Below are 23,751 nucleotides of genomic sequence, written 5' to 3'. Positions count from 1 at the left end.
TAATATCATATGTTTTGAGCTTCTTTATATATCTATAGAAATGCGTAGATTTGTACTGACCTCTTTCTGATTGAATACGCGTGTAATGTTTGCAAATAAGAATTTTTATCGAACATCAAACTTTCAGTAGAAACCTCTAATATTTGGATCAGAGCTAAACTAATGAAAATAATATAAAAAAATATTTTACAAACATAACAGAACACTGGATACCTATCTGTATTTATAGATAGTTAAATAGATATTTTTACCGAGAAGAAGTATTTATTAAGTTTCATTTTAAAAACTTGTGTGAAAAAAAATCGATTCACAACATCAAAATTTTCTTTTTTTTAATTTCAATCACAATGGCTTATACTATAAGAATATACCACTTCTGTTGAGCTTGGAAAATAAATGAATAATAATTGTTTTATATGGTGAAGGTCTGACTACTCTTTTATGTAAAGACAGTCGAGCCTCAGCGGTAGTATTTTGGAACTTGCTACAATGAGGAGATTTGAACCCTGCGATGGACACAGCTCAGAGAGTCTGTTGGCCAGATTTCTGCTGAAACAAAGAAAATGCGCAATACGTATTTGATAGAATTTGATACGTATTTGATAAAATTTCAATTTGATAGAATTTGATACGTATTTGATAAAATTTCAATTTGATAGAATTTCATACGTATTTGATAAAATTTCAATTTGATAGAATTTCATACGTATTTGATAAAATTTCAATTTGATAGAATTTAAATCGTTGGATGTTGTTCACATGTATGAACACAGTCACGACAGTTAAGTCATTGTGAAGCTGAAGCTGTTTTTCTCTTTCATCTTAACACCCGTCGTTCAACTCTGTTTCAAATTATTTTTTATACATGTGACTTCTTATGTCTGTGTGACATCTATGTTAACTGAACATGACTTTTTACTCTAAATGCGTGGTGAATGAGATTTTTCACAACAGGAATGTCCAAGGATTATTACTAGACATTTTTATTTTATTAGAGTATTGGATTTTTACACTTTAGTTTTATATCTTTCATAATAAAAAATAAAAAAATAAATTTCATTTTCCATGTCTATATTTCATAAAGAAAAATAAGTATTTAGTTGAATTATCCATCTACAAACGGTCAACTGTGGTCAACAAAAAAAAAAACAGTCGTATTGAATAAAACACCCAAGAAAATATAAAACTTTAGAAGGTAAGACCATTTGCAAACAGACACACATAAGTGAAACACAAAATACTGAATATTGTTTCCATTGATCACATGAGTGAAACATAAAACTGCTTTGTTTTAGAATTTTGCGCAAAGCTATACGAGGGCTATCTGCGCTAGCCGTCCATAAGTTAACAGTGTAAGACTAGATGGAAGGCAGCTAGTCACCACCACCCATTGCCATCTCTTGGGCTACTCTTTTACCAACGAATAGTGGAATTAATGGTCACATTATAATGCCCCCACGTTTGACGTAACGGGGATTCGAACCCGCGATCCTTAAATTACGAGTCGAACGTTTTAACCATCTGGCATTGCCGGGCTTAAGTACACAATAGATTATCTGTACTACACCCACCACGGGTATCGAAACATGGTTTATAGCGCTGTGAGTCTGCAGACGTACCGCCGTGCCACTGGTGAGGAGCATTATCTATTAACATCAGGAAGGGTTCTCATCATGTTTCATAATTATGTCCATTTCCATTTCTCTCAAAATCTGCTAGCAAGATAAGAATGTAAATAGTTTCCATTGACCACACGAGTGAAACATAAGAATATGAATATTGTTTCCATTGATATAACGTCTTCACAAAAGACAAACGTTTTTATTTTCGTTGATTAATTTTAAAAGATACATTTAACTATTGACTTTTTTGAAAATTTAATTAAAGGAAAACAAATAACCTTATAGATATAGATATTCAGTTGAACATTATTCTTCCTATTTCAACTCTATGTCTAACAAAGTTTCACATAAAACATGTTTATAATTGTTAGTTTACAGTCTTCGACCATCAGCCATTTAAATCATCAAACATGTGTGATAAAATTGTAATCTTTGAACATTTGACATAAGAAATATGTGAGTTACTGCTTATACCAATTATTGTCATGCACAACAAATGTTTAACTCAACTCACGATATAATGACTTGTAGCTCTATAACGTTGAATGCACATTAAGTCAATAATGCTAGTTAAAACAAATAGTGAATGGTTTACAATCGCATTTAACAAAGGTCAAAGGAAGAAGCTACAAATCACTTGAAAATCTGAGAGATGGTTTTAGTTATTTCATTACTTATTAACCTTCATGTAATCGTCATCACGTTCCTAACAAGTTGCTTTGTGTAATTAATAGAAGGAATCTAAATCTATATAACCTAAATTAAAAGGCCAAATCACATAATTTTCGAGTTGGAGGTATATATTTCAGACTACATATCTCATTAACTCAAGGAAAGCTTATCCACAAAAGGGTGGTTTTCGCTCTTGAATTCTGAGCAGCAGAATAATTTATAGTATTATTATTTTAAATGAGTTAATTACGTGTTACTTTGAACAAGCATATGAAAAATTATCGCTCTCTCATAATTGGTTTCTTAGTTTTGTAACTTGTTTTTACCGAATGTGCTTTAAACACATTGTTTTTGTTTAAATTATTAAACATACACTTATCTTTTTTCTATATTCCAAACCGATCATAGCTATCGCTGTAACCCAAAATATGTGGAAAGTTTCTTCTAAAACCAACAATGCCGGGCATAACTTAGTAGTTACTATACCGGACTAAAATCAATAATATCTGACATGATAAGTTACAGTAAGTATATCTTTGATATTCGAAGAGGCATTATCCGTTTACCAGAAGCAGTATTATTAAATAGGTTTTTGGTCAGTTACTACGAGACACCTGCCATCAGAGTCTATCAACAACAGTAACTGAGAAAACAACAACATCTGTTGTTAGGAAAAATAAACAGTGGCCATCAACCGCTAGTATTTGTTGATCTATTGTGTTAGAAATGTTCACGATCACCAGTCAAATGACAAAATAATATAATAAACTATCATATGGAAAATCCAAAAATCATTTACTTCAGTTGTACTTTAAAGCGTAAACTATGGACAACAATTTACAGGAAAAATGTTATAACGTCTAGTAAATTGCGTCTCAACCTTTTCTGTACATAATAACTTGGAATAAGAGCATGCCATTGTTTAGGTATATCAAGTAAATATCTTCGAATTATTAACGTATTTTCGTTTATTTAGTTAACTCATTGTTTATCATTAAGCTTTATTCATAACCCATTGTTTACCATTAAGCTTTATCCATAACCCATTGTTCATCATTCAGCTTAGGCCCAGCATGGCCAGGTGGTTAAGGCGCTCGAGTCGTAATCCGAGGTTCATAGGTTCGAATCCCAGTCGCACCAAAAATGCTCGCCATTTCAGTCGTGGAGGAGTTATAATGTGACATTCAATCCCACTATTCGTTGGTTAAAGAGTAGCCTAAAAGTTGGCAGTGGGTTGTGATGACTAGCTGCCTTCCCTCTAGTTTTACACTACTAAATTAGGGACGGCTAGCGTAGATAGATAACTTTCGTGTAGCTTTGCAAGAAATTCAAAAACAAAGAAATCATTATTGAGCTTTGTCCATAACCCATTGTTTACCATTAAACTTTATCCACATCCCATTGTTCATTATTCAACTTTGTCCATAACATATTATTTGCCATTCAACTTTGTCCATAACATATTATTTGCCATTAAACTTTGTCTATAACTCGTTGTTTACCATTAAGCTTTGTCCATATCCCATTTCACATTATTCAGCTTTATCCATAATCTATTGTTCATCATTCAGCTTTGTCCATATCCCATTTTACATTATTCGGCTTTATCCATAATCCATTGTTCATCATTCAGCTTTGTCCATATCCCATTTTACATTATTCAGCTTTATCCATAATCCATTGTTCATCATTCAGCTTTGCCCATAACCCATTGTTTACCATTAAGCTTTATCTATAATCCATTGTTCATCATTCAGCTTTGTCCATAACACATTGTTTGGCATTAAGCTTTGTCCATAACTCATTGCTTATCATTCAGCTTTGTCCATAACACATTGTTTGCCATTAAGCTTTGTCTATAACCCATTGTTCACCAAGAAGCTTTCTCCATAACATCCAATGTTAAGAAGTTAAAACCGTGAGTTTTACGCAACACTTTCTATCTTGATATGTTATTCAACACAATTTGTAAAGTTATTTGTTAAATTTACGTGTGTTCCTCGATGAGTCAACAGTATGTTTCAGGACTTACTGTGTTGAAATCCAGGGTTTGATTCCCCACAGTTAATAAAGCTCATATTTTGCTCAAAACATCAACAGAATCTATGAGTGTGTGTCTATTTTATTTTGCTGGTTACATTTTGACTGAAATGTTCTCCCAGACATCTCCTGTACAGTCTCTTGTTGTTGTCTTGCATTGTTGGTTACTTGATGGCTCCAGTTTCACCTTTGAATACCACATTTGTGCTGTCAAAAGCGTTACAATAATTATTTTGTTCTGTCGTGCAATAACATAATGGAGATATAATAATCGTGCAGAGTTGCTCCAATGCCAAAAGTTTAGTAATTTTAATCTTTGGACCCGACATGGTCTAACGTTTAAAACGTTGGGCTATAAATCGATAGTTTGGGGTTAGAGAGATGGTGATTCTAAACAGTTTTTGCAGTTTCGCTTGCAGGTACGTTTCAACAGTGACAACCAACCCCATTATTAGGTTCAAAGAACTGAATGAACAAAGTTTTTATTTACCATATCCATCTCACAATGCTTTATTTGTGCTCTCCTTATACAATAAAGTAATAACACAACATTCGAATATCCTTATTATAACAAAGACACTTGATCTCAGTTTGATCCAAAAATTGTTAGAAAACGTACCTCATTGTCACATTAGAGAACAATCCTTTACTGGCATCTATGAATCAGATACATATTTTTGGTGAAGTTAAATTATAATCCAATACGATGTCTATTCTGTACTTTGTGAACTTCTTACCTACGTAAACTCCAGAATATTATACAGAAAAATATTAAAAATTTCATATTATGATGGGTACATAATAAAGTGCAGTCACTCAGTGCAGATTCTTCATTTGTTTGTTTTTTCAATTTCGCGCAAAGCTACACGAAGGCTATCTGCGTTCGCCATCCCTAATTTTGCAGTGTAAGACTAAAGGGAAGGCAGCTAGTCATCACCACCCATCGCCAACTCTTGGGCAAATCTTTTACCAACCAATAATGGGATTGACCGTCACATTATAACGCCCCCACGGCTGAAAGGGCGAACATGTTTGGTGCGACGGGGATTCGAACTCGCGATCCTCAGGTTACGAGTCGAACGCCTTAACCCACCTGGCCATTCCGGGCCAGATTCTTCGTAACATTCACTACAAGGAACGTTATGAAAGAGCATTGTTTACAGCTCCAAAGAACAATTATCAATGTATTTAAAATCTATAAATATATCTTTTTTAGTTTTCGAAGGAAAAGAACTATGCAACATCTACTACAAAATATTATTTCTGAACAGTCGTGATTGAAATAGCACCCCAGATATTTTGTTATATAAAACTAAACTTTTTTCATTATTCGTCTTATCTGACTTTTATGTAATAGCATAAAATACTTTAAATACCACTTTCTTCATGGCTAGTTAACCGTAGGAAAGAAACGAAAAGATACAGTACATTTAGATAATGCCATATCATATATATTATACAAGCTATGTCTACTAAATAAACTTTACACATTCGTAAATTAATTTGAGTCATTCCTCCATAAATGAATGCAGGTATGACTATAGGCAGACATTGTTTTTGTGAACCCCTACCTTGTTGCCCACTTTTTCAGGTGGATATTTGTTTTAATTATTTACCTCTGGCCATTTGCAAGACGCCTCATTTTGCTTACCATGATTGGGGTATGACGAATTTCAGGTCTCTTTCTAGGTGGTCCTGGGACCCTAGGTTGATTCACATTTTATTTTCCAATGACATTAAGAACAATAAATATCTCCGCTCAAAACCGTTAAATCACCGATCTGAACGGAACGTTATAAAGCGTAAGAATAGTTTACATTGAAAGTGCTGTTTCATACCCTTCCAAAAACGGCCAAGCTTCGGTGGCACTACGCCTACGTAAAGTCAAACAATCTGAAAATGCAATTATAATAAACACAGTTCCAAAGCGACTTTGTCCATTGTTGTCGAATGATTTGCTAATTTCAATATTCAAAGTTTTATTTAATGTAACGCGCATAACCATTGTTTATGTTTAGATTATAACATCTTCTTTAATTCTATACTCATGTTTTGTCAGACAGATAGTATATTAAATAGCTAAGCAAGTAAGAAAAATTCTGCTATATTTCTTCTACACTCATCACGGACCGTAAATAATATCCTCCTATGGTATTAGAAATGGGTTTAACGAAGCCCTAAACTTTCTATGCATCTTCAAAAAATAAGTTCACTCAACTATACTGTACTATAGAAACATTTTCATTATATCTTGATGTAAAACTTACATGTAAAGAGTTGAATTACATTTATAAAAAAATATAAAATTTATTTAGATTGTTTCGTTTAAGATATATTATAATTTTAACTAGCGAATTTGGAAGATAAGTTTGGAGGAGTAGCTAAGAAGAACACAATATGTTAGTGTGTGTGTGTGTATAAAACTTTATGCTCTTTAACAGCCTTACCAGGTGGTTAGAGCACTCGACTCGTAATCTGAGGGTCTCTGGTTCGAATCCCCGTCACACCAAACATGCTTGCCCTTTCAGCCGTGGAGGCGTTACAATGTCAATCCACTATTCATTGGTAAAAGAGTAATCCAAGAGTTGGCGATGGGTGGTGATGACTAGTTGCCTTCCATTTAGTTTTACACCGTTAAATTAGGGACGACTAGCGCAGATAACCCTAGTGTAACATTGAGCGAAATTAAAAAATTAAAAAAACAAATTCAATATTCCTATTTCTTCGCTCCGATATAGTGAAGTTCACTTTTGATAGTTTCTTGTGTGAAGAAAACGGTTCACAAAAATCGTGCTCTCTCATGCACTGAACGAAACTCATAAATTTCAAACAATGAATATCCAAAAGCAAAACTATAGCTGGACGTAAAGTTGTTTTATTGTTCTTATTGTGTGCATGTGTGTGTTTAACATGCCAACGTGTGTATGGTTTAAAGTCAAGTCAAAGAAGAGTTTATTGCTCTTTGCTTCAGTTGTGTCAATTTGACTAAGATGTATTCTTAGTTGCTTTGTACATTTAAGTATTCTCAAACACACACTTCTTTCGTGCATACACAAAAAATTTTATTTCCTTTGGCCTTAAAACGGTTTTTTTTTTACTGTTTGGCTAATTAAATTATTCTAGTTATAAGTGTTAGTTTTTATTCCAATATATAAAGTAAAATCATCTACTTCTTTAATAAAATTGTCGAAAATTCATTTAATAAATCACAGAATTTTATACTGTGAACCTTTTGTATGGTCTGACGAAGCGAGTGTGTGTGTTCCCTTATAGCAAAGCCACATAGAGCTATCTCCGGAGTTCACCGTAGGGAATCAAACTCCTAATTTTAAGGTTATAACTCAGTCGACTTACCGCTATACCAGTGAGGGAATGACTCCACAACTTCTTTCTTCTTTTGTAAACTGCAAACTAAGGTGTATATGTATACATATATATGATGATTAAATATAAATACAGACAAAACTATAATGTTTTATTTTATTACACACATTTGCCATAGACAACACTACGTATAAAGTAAGAAACGTTAAGAAAAAAGAAATTGCGAAACATATATGTTCAATGGAGATTTTTAGTTTCGAACTTTTACATATATATCTTGCGTATTACAGTAAAGCAAATATTTGTTCGTTCAGTAGTACTATTTAATATACACTTCATTATAAAATCTGAATTAAAATATGTTCAGTAATGTTCAATAGGAATAAAAATAAATTTAAAAGCATAATAATAATTATGTAGAAAAATAGGTTAAAGTATTGAAATAACTTCGGTTTGTATTTAATATTATAATTTTATTGGCTTCATAAGAATATAGATTTTATTTTCAGTGCACGTTATTATAAAACTGAAAATGAATGCACGACAACTTAGCCAAAATATATTTTGACCGCTTTTCTACAGTCGGGTGCTTTACCATTATTCCAATTTTTCTTACCCATCTGTTCCCTCCCCCCGTATTGTGTTCAAGCTCATTGTGCTCACAGCTGCCTGCAAATCTCTCTTTCCACCTACTGTTCCAGCCGTCCGTCTAAGCAGCCTTTATGCCTCAGCGGTTTATTTACTGACTCATTTTCCAACATTTCTAGCATGGGAGAAATAATTTTTGTGCAGTGGGGGATGTGGCTTTTAATCATTAGCAGTAAAAAAAAAGGAAAAGAAGGAAACTGTGCACGCGCAGGTTTCACGACTTACTGGATTATCAAGGCACAGTATCCGAGCGCCTATAGCTGATCCGAGTTTTGTAAAGCCATCAGTCTACTGTGGTATATGCAAATATATATTGTTGAAGGTACAACCAGACTTTTTATTTTGTCTGCCTTCAAATAATAAACACGAAATAAACGAAAATGTATAAGAATTTTCTCTTAATAAGAAAAATGTCAAGGGTACATGAAAAATAATTTTAGTTGTCTAAATTTAGCTATATTTATACAGGACTAGTACTGTCAGTTAACAGTGTAACAAACCAAAATTATTAAACAAAGTATTTTCACTTATTGATTATGTATTACTCATACATTCAAAATTAGACAGAGAATACAATAAAAACACCATTGTTAAAAAACGGTTAGTATATTTAAACTGTCGTAATTCAATCCTTACACAATCATCACAGATATCAGCATTACACAGTCTGTAGCAGTATGAGTATTGATATTTTCAGGCTAAATATGCATTCTTTGAAAGCATAGCTTTTATTAACGTCAGAGTGAGACATGTAAAGCAGTTAACAATACTAATTAATATCAGATTGCATCGTTCTAATGTACGATGCTGTAATTCGATTATTTATAAAATATTTCCACATCACAATGAAATAAATTAAAACTGTTTTTCAGGAGAATAATAGTGAACTATTCGGAAACGTTCCAGTTCTGGGTCTTGTTTGATTGGTTTGTTTTAAATTTCGCGCAAAGTTACACGAAGGCTATCTGCGCTAACCGTCCCTAAGTTAGCAGTGTAAGACTAAGGGGAAGGCAGCTAGTCATCACCACCCACTGCCAACTCTTGGGCTACTCTTTTACCGACTAATAGTGAGATTAACCGTCACTTACAACGCCCCCACGGCTGATAGGGCGAGCATGTTTGGTGTGAGGGGGATTCGAACCCTCGACCCTCAGATTACGAGTCGAGTGACTTAACCACTTGGCCATGCCGGGCCATGTCTTGTTTGAAAACCATTACAACTTTTATATGTGGATGGCCCACCATGGCCAGGTGGTTAGAGAGCTATACTCAAAATATGAGAGTCACCGTTTTGAATTCCTATCCAATCAAACTTGCTCGCTTTTTCAGCCGTGTGGGCGTTATAATGTTACGGTTAGACCCATTACTGTTGGTAAAAGCCCAAGAGTTAGCGGTGGATGGTGATGACTGACTTCCATCCCTCTAGTATTACACTGCTAAATTAGGAACAGCTAGCGCGGTTTGCCTTCGTATAGTTTTGCGCGAAATTTAAAACAAACAAACAAACAAACAAAAACATTTATATATGATCCTCAGTGCTAATCTGAATAAATTAGAACTCTTCACGTTTTTATACCGTTTGTTGTGTTTTTTATTTGGCGTCTCATTAATGCGAACTGAGCAAAGTTCTCGAGTCATCCCACAGTCAGTTCTATACATAGCTGAAAACTTGAGAATCTTTCATACATAAACGTAATCTTTGTGTAGACACCTGTTATTAGAAATGAGATCTGCTTGTTACAAACATAGTTGCTTGATTCTAAAATATAAACGTCCTTATATCACTAATTTTAGTTGTTGTTATCTTTATGTTTAGTTAATTGGAAATTCAATTGGAGTGTCCAATCAATTAAAAACTAAATTAAATGTTGTTTTGTACGATCACTCATTTCTAAAAACATATGTGTTTTATAATCCATCAATGTGCATTACAGATATTAACCAAATCTGCTAATTTTCTTTCATTTTAAAATACTGTATAATTGAATAGCACACGAGTATCAAAATCAGAGTTTTAACGTTAAAGTCCGTAGACATTACCGCTATGTCACTAGAAGATGGGCATTTAGATGAAGTATTGGTACTACGTATTTCACAACCGGTCTCACAAATTATCCAAGGATACAAAACCTCAACTTTTAAATAATATCCGTGCTAAGAAGTAATGTGTGTGATAGCATAGTGACTACTTTTAAAATATATAAAAGCACCAGGAATGAAAATTAAAATACAAAACACACACTCATACACATGTAAGCTTTATATTGCACTTAATTTTCTCGTAATAACATGCACAGTAACAAATACAGTATCACATAAAAAGGGTTAGTCAGTTTCACATTTATCTACACCTCCGCCATGAGTTGTTTTTGGATCGTCCTTTTGTTGGGTTTGCGCAGTTTAAATGTAGTTAGCCTTTTATCTTGATAAGACTATCTAAACAGAACACTTGTAATTTCCATTGTAAAGCATATATGTTCATAAAACAAGAGACCACGCATCGCTAAACTTGTAAGCTTACAACATGAAATATTTTAATTTCGTTTATCTTTTCTTTCTAACAAATTCTTAAAAGATGCAAATGACATTTACGTAATAAATCTTCTTCGCTTCACTAACAATAATTAAAAACATATATTTGTTTTTATAGCAAAACCACATTGAGCCATCTGCGGTGTCCACCGAAGGGAATCTAACAATGGATTTCAGCATTGTAAGTCCGTAAACTTACCGCTGTCTCATCGAGGGACATTATATATATATATATATATGTATATTACAAACATAGGCCTTTATCATATTCTAATTGGGCTGTATTTTCTAGCGTATAACGTTCAAAATCGTGTTTCGATACTAAGGATGAGCGAAACAGAGGTAACCTATTGTCTAGCCTCCCACCTCTCAGTGATTTAGTGGTAAGTCTGCTTTCTTCCAACACTAAAAATCAGGTTTCGATACCAGTGGTAGGCAAAGCAAAGTGTAACTCTACGCTTAACAACCAGTCAAACAATACACTGTGTAACTTTACGCTTAACAACAAACAAGTTTCTTTACAGACCAGTGTTGCTTTCCAATCTGTTATACAGCGGAACCAATCAAATATGGATTCTAAGATCTCTCATAATCGATTTCAAAAATAATCTGAAATCTCTTTTGGTCAAAGTAACCTTAAAGCTTTATTTCCTCAATGACAAAATGGAAATAATAATTTTCGCTTTTTCAATTCAGCCTAGATTTTGACATATCTGTCAAGACAGTGTGTGGGGGAGAAGCGGCAATTTTAAGAACAGCTAAGCACACCACGCTAGTGGTAGAAATAGAGACGCGAATGGTGACTCATGCGCTATGGTATGGGTGCCTCATTGGTGATATAAATCAAATAGTTTTCAGTTTTAACTTTAGTTATCAACGTAGTAAAGGGCATGACCAGTTACTGAAGCCTCGTGATACGTTCTATAGTCTCGAACTGTACTTTAGTAATACATAATTTTATCCATTTATTAAGCTATATTCTTGGTCAGATTTCAGATACTGACTATCAACTGCAAACTAGATTCGAAGTATATGAGTCTAACACTCTAAATGTAGGCTTAAATCAGTGTGTCATATTAAGTTCGACATTTTTCGAATAGATAAGTATATATAAGTGTGGGGTAAGCTGTTTCAGAAAGGTCAGTTTATTTTCTTAGATTAGATTGGTTTCATCAAACATCCTCCGCTGTTTTTGAGTGTCTCTAATTGGATGGAATACATTGTTACTTATATACGTAAAATAACGAAAGCTACACAATAATTAAGACATGGTGACTGATGAGAATTTCAAGGTGAGTTGTAATTTCCTTGATATGAATACATATCTACACTTTTATGTATATATATAAATAAATATACCTTTATGGATAATTTAGTAGCCAGGTTTACTTAGGTGCTAATCCTAATAATAATTATTATGCTCTTTAATTATTCTTAAAAATAAACATCAAATATTATAACCTTGGTAACTTGTGGTGAAACTGCGAGAATGAATTTCCTATGATAACTTTTATTGTTGTTATATTAGAGATATGATATTGAGTGATTGAAATTAAACACAAAGCTACACAATGGGCTATCTGTACTCTGCCCACGTGGATCGAAACCTGGTTTCTAGTAATTTGAGTTTGCAGACATATCACTGTGCCACTGGAGGAAGGATGCGATATGGAATTGGAGAGTCTGGTTGATGTGTAAGTAAATCATTTCCCTTCGCCATATTAAACTAATAGGCTAGTCGTAAGCTTTTGTACTAAGCCTGCCATATTGGTAACGATGATAGAAATATTGTTTTCGCTGCAATCAGATGCAAACCTGACAGAATTCAGTTAAAACTGTGTTGCTCAGTGTTGTCATTTTCTTATTTATGTATTTGACTAGAATCAACTCCGTACGATTTTGACAAAACTAAGATCAAAAAGTATACAAACATGGAATAAAGTTAAACTATCGTAATACACTTACATGTTCATTTAATATATCGCCCGTATGAAAGAAGATTTGATTATCGACTTGTCGTTATCTTTGAGGTTGAAAATTATTAGCTTTTAATACAACTTTTATTATTGCGCTGTAGGCTTTATAGCTTTAGAGCTTGGAAGAGAAAGTCAAATCATAAGTATATCCTCATCTTCAACAAATAATTTTTATATTGCTGAGTTTTAGTACAGTTAAAAATTAGCTGGAATATTAAAGCTATAGTTCTCTACTCGCCAGACACAACTCGCATGTCGCGCGAAGCGCCGTAACTTAACAAATGTGTTAGAAGATATACTTCTCTTATGAATGTATTGTTTATTTGTTTTTGAATTTCGCGCAAAGCTACACGAGGGCTATCTGCGCTAGCCGTTCCTAATTTAGCAATGTAAAACTGGAGGGACGGCAGCTAGCCATCACCACCCACCGCCAACTGTTGGGCTACTCTTTTACCAACGAATAGTGAGATTGACTGTCACATTATGAGGCCCCCACGGCTGAAAGGGCGAGTATGTTGGTGTGATGGGGATTTGAACCAGCGACCTTCAGATTACAAGTCGAGTGCTTTAACCACCTGACCATGCCGGGCCCTACGTATGTATGTATGAACTACAAAACACTTTCAAACTACAAGAAAACAGGTTCATTGCGATAGTTAGGGAGTTCTGTTATCACAGTTGACTTAACGTGTGTTACGAGAAACAGATACAACTGTCAAAAACCATTTATATATAAATATATATGTATATACGAGTGTGTATGTGAGATTTCTTACATCATTATTTGGCTTCTCTCTTCTGCTATTTTTATTTTTCTATTTGGCAATTATACAATGTGTTTTCACACAATCTAATATCTGCAAAGATAACCTTTCCTTGATGAAGTGGAGATGATAGATTTGTTTTAAGTTTCTTTTAATATGCCTTCAGTAATTAGCGTTTTCACACGTGAAATTATTTTAAAATGTCCTAACCGAAATCAACAGTAAGGAAATTTAACATGAACGTAATAATTGAAGCAAAATACAGTGTGACTCAAAAACAAATACATGGAGATCGTTGACCTTGACAGTTAGATTACAAATCAAAAGATACTAATACGGCTACAGTCGAGATTAAGCCCAGAGCAGAATTTAAACTTAGCTGGAGTCAACCAGAAAAGCTGCAGATGCGAAGTTCAACAGGCATGTTCAGTAAATGTTTTAGTACGATTTTTATACACGTAATTATCTCTCTCCACATTCTAGTAAAAATTATCTTAATAATTATACAAATGTGGAGTTATGATGAACACCTAGTGGAATTTTTTAATTCATCTTTATTTCCTCATACCTTTTTTATCATTTTTAACACATTTTTTGAGGTAGTCATTTCGTTGGTAACTGGAAGATGGTAAGTGAGCCTGAATCGTCTAAAGGCCACAGACAATACCAAATGAATATTATACTTCTTTTATATGTGTTAATATTTTTCCAACCTTTAAATATTGAACACGAATTTGCACATTTAACCACAATACGTTTATATTTTGTAACTATGGATACTTCTTTTCAAATACCCACACAGTTCGTTTCTTCTTTGTTTCGAATTTTGTGCAAAATTACACGAGGGACAATTAGTAGTGTCAGACTAGAAGAAAAGCAGCTTAGTCATCGCCAACTCTGGATCTACTCTTTCACAAACGAATAATGAGACTAACTGTCGAATTGTAATGTCCCCACGGCTGAAAGAGCGAGCAAGTTTGATTAGAAAGGGATTCAAATCCATAACTATCCGATTGTGAGTCAAGCGCTCTAACCACCTATCGATGCAGGACCATCGTTTATAATTTTATACATATACCATATAGGCGTCAATATATGTATGTTATTCTTCTATGTTACTAATCAATAAGGTTATTTTATTGAATTTTGAATTTTTTACCAAAAACAAACCGTAAGAGACTGAAAATATCAATATATATATATTTCTTATTAACATACAAACAGATGAAATCGGTCGGAAAAAAATAACAAATGTTTATTTAAAACCACTGTACTGAATTTCTGAATTATATTTTAAGTAAGAAAAAATATAAAATGCATAAATTAGTAGATTAATCATTTTTTTTCATCAAATGATTGATATATTTTACTTAGATGGTAATATTTTTATTTAAATGTGTAACAAACGTATGTTAAAGATATATAGAGAGAGCAACGGTTGGAGGCTAGCTTACATATTCAACGAGGCCCGGCATGACCATGTGGTTAAGGCACTCGACTTGTAATCTGAAGGTCGCTGGTTTGAATCCCCATCACACCAAATGCTCGCCCTTTCAATTGTGTGTGCGTTATAATTTGACGGTCAATCCCACTATTCGTTGGTAAAAGAGTAACCCAAGAGTAAGCTGTGGGTGGTGTTGACTAGCTGCCTTCCCTCTAGTCTTACACTGCTAAATTAGTGGGGCTAGTGCAGATAGTCCTTGTGTAGCTTTGCGCGAAATTCTAAACAAACAAACAAACATATTCAACAACTGTTGTAAGTTTATTACGATTATTTGAAAGATTCAGATAAATAATGTACAAAATAACTAATCTGTTCTTTATTTCACGATGAACCGAAATAAATAAACTTTCCATTAACACTAAGCATTTATATAACTTTGCAACACATATATATATATATTATGTTACAGTAATATATTTCTTAATATTTTAACCAGCTCTTTAAAACTCTCAAATTGTATTTAAGTTATATATAAAAACTGCTCTTTATTCTGTTAATCTGTTAAACTCATAATTCTAAATGTTTGAGAATATAGGTCTCTTTAGTGATTTATTAATATTTGTAAATCTTCTATTTATAAGATCCATTCATTGTACAGAATAGGGAAGAAGAAACTGTTCGATTTTATCTTTATGAACATAACACAAAAACATTAGAAATGCAAAACTTATGACAACTGATAGTTTTTTCTTTAAATGTATGCCTTTTGTTTAGAGAAAAGTAAGCCAGCAATGACATTTTATCCTAAAGTCAATTATCTCTGTTAGCATATTGGAATGTTGATGCAAGTTTTAAGAATTAAAGAAACTACTTGTTGCTTTTACCTAAAAAACACGAAATTGCTTGTAAGATAAGGTGTTTTTATCTCTAAAGTAAAATTATGGAACCTTTATTTTACAAAGTTTTTTTAGTGTCAACAAATGCAGTCAATGTCAAAATACAGAGTTGATAGTTATTAAACTATGATTCTTTAACAATATATTTTATTTCTGTCGAGGTGTACTAAAGTGCAAAAACAACATTATATGTTCGCCTTCAAAAATCTATCACTTGGATACAATTTAACCCAGTCATTACCAAAATATCACGTCCCCTGAGTGGCACAGCGGTATGTGTGCGGAATTCCACTGTTAGAAAACGGTTTTCGATACCCGTGGTGGGCAGAAAATAGGTAGCTCATTGTATAGCTTTCTGTTTAATTCCAAACTAGCCCATTGTATATCTCTATTTAATCCCAATTACCCCATTGTATAGCCTTCTGTTTAATTTCTAACACTCACAAACAGGCGATTAATGTTTAATGAACTATTATAAGTAATGAACCAAAGAACACCTGTGTTAGTGAAATAAGCGTCACCTAATACGAAATTGTGGTTACATAAATAATTCGTTTTAACAATCAAATGTAACTCTTACCTGATGTGGCACGATTGTTATGAGTCGAAAAGTTGGAGTAATTAAAATCAAAAATTTAAACAGTAGAAGTTGCTGTTATTGTATATTTGAATCAACTATTCACTTCAGTAGGTTCCTCATTAAACGTTAAAATTGTTTGACGCAGAGATAATCAATATAACTGACGCTGTACACATGTGTCTCCTTTGAGACTCCGTCAGTGAAGTTTGATTCACTCTCGAACGTTTCCCTATGACGTGATTTTGTGAACGTGGGTAACGAGTCTGATATTTATTTTAACAGGGGTAAGAAATTCCCAGTTGTTCCCTATTAATTTAACCACTGAGTCATTCAAAAATTTAAAATTTTAGCAACAAATAAGATTAGACTTTTGATCAACACCGTCCACTACAAAGTGTCTCGTTGTTCAGTTCCAGTCTCTCTATTTACTATCTAACACAAAATTATGTTAACGGAACATAGTAGCTGAAACTATAATTATCTTAACTTGTATTCCAATTATTCAGACTTACACATATTTACTAATATGTCATACAAAGTGTTTTCGTATTTTGGCAAACGTTTCGTCAAATCTAAAAATAATAAGTAGTGTGGACTTCGAAAATAACTGAGACAAACCAAATTGTTTGTATTTTCATATAATTTTAGCTTTCTCAATATCCAGATATGTCTAAAAATGTACTTCCTTCTTTTCTTCTCATTTGTGGTGTTATTTTCCTATTGAAATAATTTTGGAAAGAAATGTCATTATTGAATTCAGTAATGATAATATAGAACTTAAAACAATAGCTTTGTTTTATTTTTGAATTTCCTGCAAAGTTACATAAAGGCTATCTGCGCTAGTCGGCCCTACTTTAGCAGTGTAAGCCTATGGGAAAGGCAGCCAATCATCAACCCCCACCGCCAACTCTTGGGCTACTCTTTTACCAACGAATTATTGGATTGACCGTCACGTTATAACGCCTCACAGCTGAAAGAGCGAGCATGTTTGGTGTGACGGGGATCGAATCCGCGACCCTCAGATTACGAGTCAAGCGCCTTAATCATCTGGCCATGCCGAGTCAAAACAGCATATAAAATATAATACAGAGTCTAGAGGGTTTACATAGAATACATATCATATTGACTAGTCACCTGATATTATGTTGGACCAGATTTAATTTGTTATGACTCAAGCCTGCGCTTGATGTGTCGCATCCATCACAAAATACTCAGTGCTGTCTTCCTCGATTGTAACCACTCCTCCACTTTTTTCAGTGCTATCAGCCATAGGTTCATAGATGCCATCAGAGGATTACAGTGATTAATGCGAATTTAGTGTTCATGCCATAGATGCTCATTCAGGTTAAAATGTGACTATGTTGGTCAAGCAAATTGGCTAAAGTCACAACTATGCTCTTTGAAGCAATATCGAAATACTAATGTGGTAAACAGTTGTGTTAAATACTTAGAAGATCTTTTGTCCACCATCGTTGCACGGGGGAAGGACTTTATGATTGGCAGTAAAAGAACTCAACCCCTATAAAAAAAAATGTTATACCAACACCTTGTACTGGTCTAAAGTGTCAAATGCATCATACCTTTGTATTTATTATTTGCAGTCTGCAATCAATATAAAAAAAAGGACAGAACGTGATTCACCAGACCACGTTATACGTTTCTGGCTACTTACTGTCCATTATCTATCCTCTAAGCACCACTGAAGATGGATTTTCTCGTTTACACTTGAAATCAGAAATTTCCAAAATAGTGCTTGGCTGCCTTATGATAAGTTTTGTAAATTGTTTTGCATAGCACATTTGAAAATAGTCAAATCCTAATCTGCATTAAAGAAGTCGGTTAACTGGAACGTAGACTGTTATATGTTTTATTTTAGAAAACTGTCTAGTAATCTTCCCTTCCAAGGAATCATCGGGGATTGGTTACTATACTCGTTTTCATCGGCAAACGTATCCCTTTTTGATCACTAATATTTTTTAGACTGTGATGACTAGATATCTTTGAAAAGTCAAGCAAAATTACTAATTGATAAATAACGCATCTGATAGGCAAGTATCCTCTCTCTGTGTTACTTTTCGAAATTTGACAGATTGTTTCTCTTGGTCATTCATTTTCTTATATTTATATATCTGTATTCATAGGATTTAAGTGATCGCTTGATACATTACACGACTGATTTAAGCTACTTTATGAAAATTCCTAGATTTATAGGAATGAACTCAAAAAATGCAATAGCTAGTATAGATGATTATAAGATTACCTTCTTTAAAACAGTGTGCTTATTGAAAACATGGAAAGAAACAAGAAAACAAGGAGGATGGCCTAATACAACTTGTCCATCCTGAATTAATGTATTTAAAATTATTATTTTCATGTTAGCCTTATTTTCACACTACCAAATCCTGTTAATTGATTGCTGATGTTAACGTTTATCTTGAATGAATAGCATCATTCCTATTCAGTATTATGCAAAATGACTCATAACTAGAAAGCCTACAAATGTCTGGCTGTGTTAAAATCTGTCAACGTCAGCAGTGTCTGGTTTCAATTGGATTACTCTCACCTTAATTGTATCTTGTTTACACGTGTTTAAATAATCCTTTTATTACATTTTGCCTTTTATATATAAATAATTAGATTTACCACAACCTATATTATCATTCTCATTTGTTTTTCAAAAATATACAATTCTACCCATTTTATTTATTATTTTCTTCAGGTAATTAATGTAACGATGAGATTCATTTTCGCCAGTAGTTCTAGTAGTAATAATAATAACAGTTCTTGCATTTCATCAGTTTTATAAATATGTATGCTTATAAGGATTGATATCTACCCTAGTTCAAGTTTGAGTCGTGTTAATTCTTAAACAAAAGAAAAAGAAAATGAAGCGAGAGATATTCAGACTATACCCCACCCCCGTAGCACAGTGGTATATCTACGGACTTATACTGCTAGAAACCGTTTTGCGATACCCATAGAAGGCAGAGCACAGATAGCCCATTTGTACCTTTGTGCTTAATAACAATCAGCAACTCGGACTACGACTTTAGGCCTTCCTTTCTTTGTTGGTTTATGTAATTGTTTATAGTTAAATAAGCACAAAGATACATAATGGTCAACTATCAACATCTAAATATTACAGAGGTTTAAAAGTTTTATCAAAGCGATTTTGAAGCTTCCATACGCATTAGTCCATGTAACCATGTTGATTCATGCTCTATCTGATGGTCTTGTAACTTAAAAAATATCCTCTAGCATAGGTCCCAATGCAGAAGGCTCCATAGCAAGGTTTTCATGTTCAAAGCGCACTCCTCCTTTCTTCTTGCTTTCCATAATATATACATGGTGTGTAAGGATGACCATTTTAACAGTCCAATTACAAAGAAATCTATCGATGATGCATCTGGCGACTTGGCTGGTATGTTTTATTATGGAATAACATACATATTCTTTTCATTCTCAAGCCGAAAGAAATATGTGACAATTGCACTGCCATTCATGAAAATAGTTTGTGCACAAGTGACTTGTGTGACTTTTTTCAGGTGGAGATTCTGATTGTGCCTCAGCTCAGTTGATGTAGTAATCAATGGTGATGAGTATTAATTATCTTTTTCATCCTCCAATATCAGACCAGCAGTATCCAGTGTTATCCTCTTTAGAGGAGATCCAACTATTCTCTGCTGAAGTTTGCTCTATTTGACCAGTACTTTCTCTAAGTGGTACGTATCATAAGGCGTCCACAGCCAAGCTCAACATTTCAGCCTAAATATGGTTAGTAGAAATGCTGTAAAATATTAGTACAAGTTTGGGTAGCACCTTGATGCCTTCTGTGGACCATTATCTGCAGCACATGCTGAGCACCATTGCTCAGTGGTTGATGAAAATGATATAGCTTGCTTTCCTGCACTTGCAACTGACAATATATATGATAATAGAAATACAGTAATTTATATCTGTGTTTACGGCATTACTCGATTTATGCTGGACAAACCTTACCTTCTTGCATGGCAAGAATCACCCATAACAAGACTTAAGTCCTTCTGTTGCTCTTCACAGAGTTCCTAAAAAGTCATTTGTGGCATCCATCCATTAGGGAATTTTTTACTGGCCAAAAGTATTTCAACTACATTATGGTGTACTGGGTCAAAACATTCGTGACATGAACAAGGTTTCACCATGCGGCGAGACAATACATTAGCAGTTCCGTGTTTGCAGGTCTTGGCAGTGAGCTATTATAATGTTGTTATTCAGTGTCCTATCATACCTTCTGTATTTTAATGTACATTAGCCATTTCAATAAAACGTGATCCTCATACCATACAAGTATTGTCAAAAATGTTTTATGAAGTCTACAACTTTTAACAGTTCTTCATACTTTATCTACATACAGGATTCAGGAGCGCGTGAATAACATATACTTTTACATGTGCTACTCCATCCTGCAATTGTGATAACACTGATCAAATTTGACTATTGTTGACATCACTGTCCAATACGAATCGACATCTTGTCGTAAGTATGCTAGAATTAGATCCTCCATTCAAGTAACATTTTGAGTTCCGAATACCTGTTTAAATTTCTAATTCCAGCCCAAGTATATCTATTGTAGTGAGAGTAAACAATGCTGTTGCTATCTTGAAGAATTTAGCCACAACTAATTGGTAATAAAATGCAAAAGCACTGTTACTTTAGAAGGGTGCATAAAGACTCAATTTCTATCTACAACTTAACCAAAATTTCCATTCTGTGCTAATGAGCGCATTTCCTAATTTCAACCTTTAATGTGCAACCAAACACTAAAATATCATTGGCATGGATTAGACATCCCTGGAGATGTTATTATCTTGTCCTTTGATAAACACTGTATTTCAGTAGTTGATGCATCTTTAGTATTGTAGGGAAATCAGCTTGATTTAACATGCTGCCTGTATCAATTATTATTCAAACCAACTGACCATGTGGTCCTATAAATACATCATTATATTGAGTCAACAAATTAATTATTTGATTTCACTACATTGGATAAAGGGTTTTTCCATAATCTTTAACCGACAATTTCAGATATATTTGCAGCCTTGTACTTGCTGTTGGATGTAGGGCAATGAATACGACCCTGCTTTTACTGCTAGTCTCAGTTACTTGCACTTTGCTTAACCTATCGATGAATAATTGACTATTCCAGTGTAAAACTAAATACCTTTTAATTAGAAAACAATACCAGTAATTGAAAAGATAACTGCCCAAGTTAATGTTACTTACTTTTTGTACAGAAAATAGGTATTTCCTCTCTTACACTTGCTGAGACGTTACTTGAAATCACAAACCTTGTTTACCTTGTCAAAATTGGGTAATTTACTCAAACGTGAGTGAAAATATTACACCCAAACTATACATTTTGCTTCTCTCTTCAAAAATAATAGTCCACAGTGGGATAGTCTTTCCTGTTTACTGGAAACCAGCGTGGTTGCATTTCAGCCCCAGGAAGTGCCTTACAATCCATGGTAAGGAACTGCTGGTTAGGATGAGCTGCCCAAGATATAGCTTGTCAAAACAGAAACGTCCTCTGTAAAAATGGAAATGTTTCTTACACCAAGGTAATGACTTATCATTTTAACTAGAAGTTGTATCTCAGATTGTAGCACACCTACAGCAACATCTCACAAAATGGACTGATATAGCCAAATGTGAAGAGAGTTTTGAAGGATTGACAGATCTATTGTATTAATATGTAAACAGTTTATGATCACGTCCTCCACTGAAATGCCACTGTTCCTAAAGGAGGGTCCCTGAAAGACATCGACAAGATAATCAAACTGGAAGAGCAGCATATGGAAGCCCATGGAGGGAGTATAAGGGCAAATTCAAGAATAACCAGTCATAGTCGAAACCAGAAATAGCTGACCAGTAGCAGGTAGTTATCAAGGGTGACAAAAAGGTAACAAACAAAATGGAGAACTGCTTTGCTTGTTATAAAATGAAGTACATTGCAAGTAAGTACAAGTCTACAATCAACAGCCAATGTAGAAATCTCAATATAAAGCAGCTGAAGTTACCTACAAAAATGTTGTTGACAAAAATAAAAGAGTGCCTATCACCATGGATGTTGTTGCCATAAGAAAAAGAATCAAGACAACTTGTCAGATTCACCACGAGAAGGAAATGCTATTATTATGATTAAACAATGCATGATTGATGGTCAGCTTAAATGAACGATATGTTCAACAATACCAGTAGTGATTGAAGCACATGACAAATATCAAGAAATGTCAATAAATCAGAACATGACAACATGTGAATGCTATGTTATGGAAAATAAAATGACATTTATACAAAACACTAGGTGGAGCAGTGATAAACTATTTAGCATCTGATGGCCAGTTGACAAGTATGATGCATCTATGTGTACTGATTGATGGAACAGTGAGAAAGTTTCCCATAGCTAAAATAAAAGTGGATACTTCATACCACATGAGAGACCATAAGGCCATGTGTATGAAAGCAACCATCTGTGGCTTGGCGACTAGCAATCTATAAGACAGCAGAAGTTTGGAGAACCACACAGAAATGAATCTACAACCACCACAAGAGCTCAAGAGAAGAAGAGTAAGCAATACACCCAGCTCGTACAAGGTACAAAAGATGACATCCTAAATGCAGGTATTCAAAAACTGAAAGAAATACAAAATAAAGACCCTTCACTACAGAAACTCTGAAGCATTTCCAAAGAAAAACTAGAGCACAAGACAAAAGAAAAAAATGACTTACATAATAGAAGACTGGAAGGGAGTGCTGTACTAAATATACCAAGATAGTTCTACTGAATAAGTTAAACAGATCGTGGTATGAAAAGAATACCAGAATCAAGTAATGAAATTCGTTTATGAGTCGACTTGAAAGGACTCCTAGGAATAAAGAATATAGCAGACAGAATCGTCAGTAACTTCTATTTGCTAGGAGTCAGTGATGTGACCAAATTCTGTAGGGCGTGTGAAATCTGCCAAAGGACAGTACCTAAAGGAAAGGTAGCCTCGCACACAAGAGTTATTCAGCAGAACGGCTTTAGGCTTGATCAGTCTACAAGCATTTGTATCTGACCAGGGAAACTACTGTGCTGTGCTCTGACAGTAGTCGGTTATGCAACACATTACATGGAAGCATGCCCTTGCCACAGATAGAGATGTAGGGAGTAGCAGAAACTTCCCCTCGAAGTGTTCTACAAAATAAGCTTTTCAAGAGAAGTACTGAGTGAC

At 34.0% G+C, this 23,751-nt stretch overlaps 1 protein-coding gene and 1 long non-coding RNA gene across 2 annotated transcripts in view; one reads left to right on the top strand and one right to left on the bottom strand.

Moving 5' to 3' along the window:
* Nucleotides 1-331: 331 nt before the first annotated feature.
* Nucleotides 332-8,411, bottom strand: LOC143254578 (uncharacterized). Its single transcript, XR_013030266.1, has 3 exons — nt 8,275-8,411; nt 7,689-7,745; nt 332-546 (listed from the first exon to the last, which is right to left on the bottom strand). It is a non-coding gene; the product is annotated as an uncharacterized LOC143254578 (long non-coding RNA).
* A 3,177-nt stretch (nt 8,412-11,588) lies between these two features.
* The window catches only part of LOC143252767 (uncharacterized), a 183,940-nt gene continuing 171,777 nt past the window's right edge, over nt 11,589-23,751 (top strand). Inside the window, exon 1 of the mRNA XM_076505426.1 lies at nt 11,589-12,130. Coding sequence (XP_076361541.1) covers nt 12,107-12,130 — 24 coding nt within the window. The 5' untranslated portion in view covers nt 11,589-12,106. The remainder of the gene's footprint in view (nt 12,131-23,751) is intronic.

Source organism: Tachypleus tridentatus, chromosome 6, assembly GCF_004210375.1.
Source record: "Tachypleus tridentatus isolate NWPU-2018 chromosome 6, ASM421037v1, whole genome shotgun sequence".
NCBI classification, from domain to species: domain Eukaryota; kingdom Metazoa; phylum Arthropoda; class Merostomata; order Xiphosura; family Limulidae; genus Tachypleus; species Tachypleus tridentatus.
The sequence above is the reverse complement of the archived record's forward strand: the minus strand, read 5'-3'. Positions and strand labels throughout refer to the sequence as shown.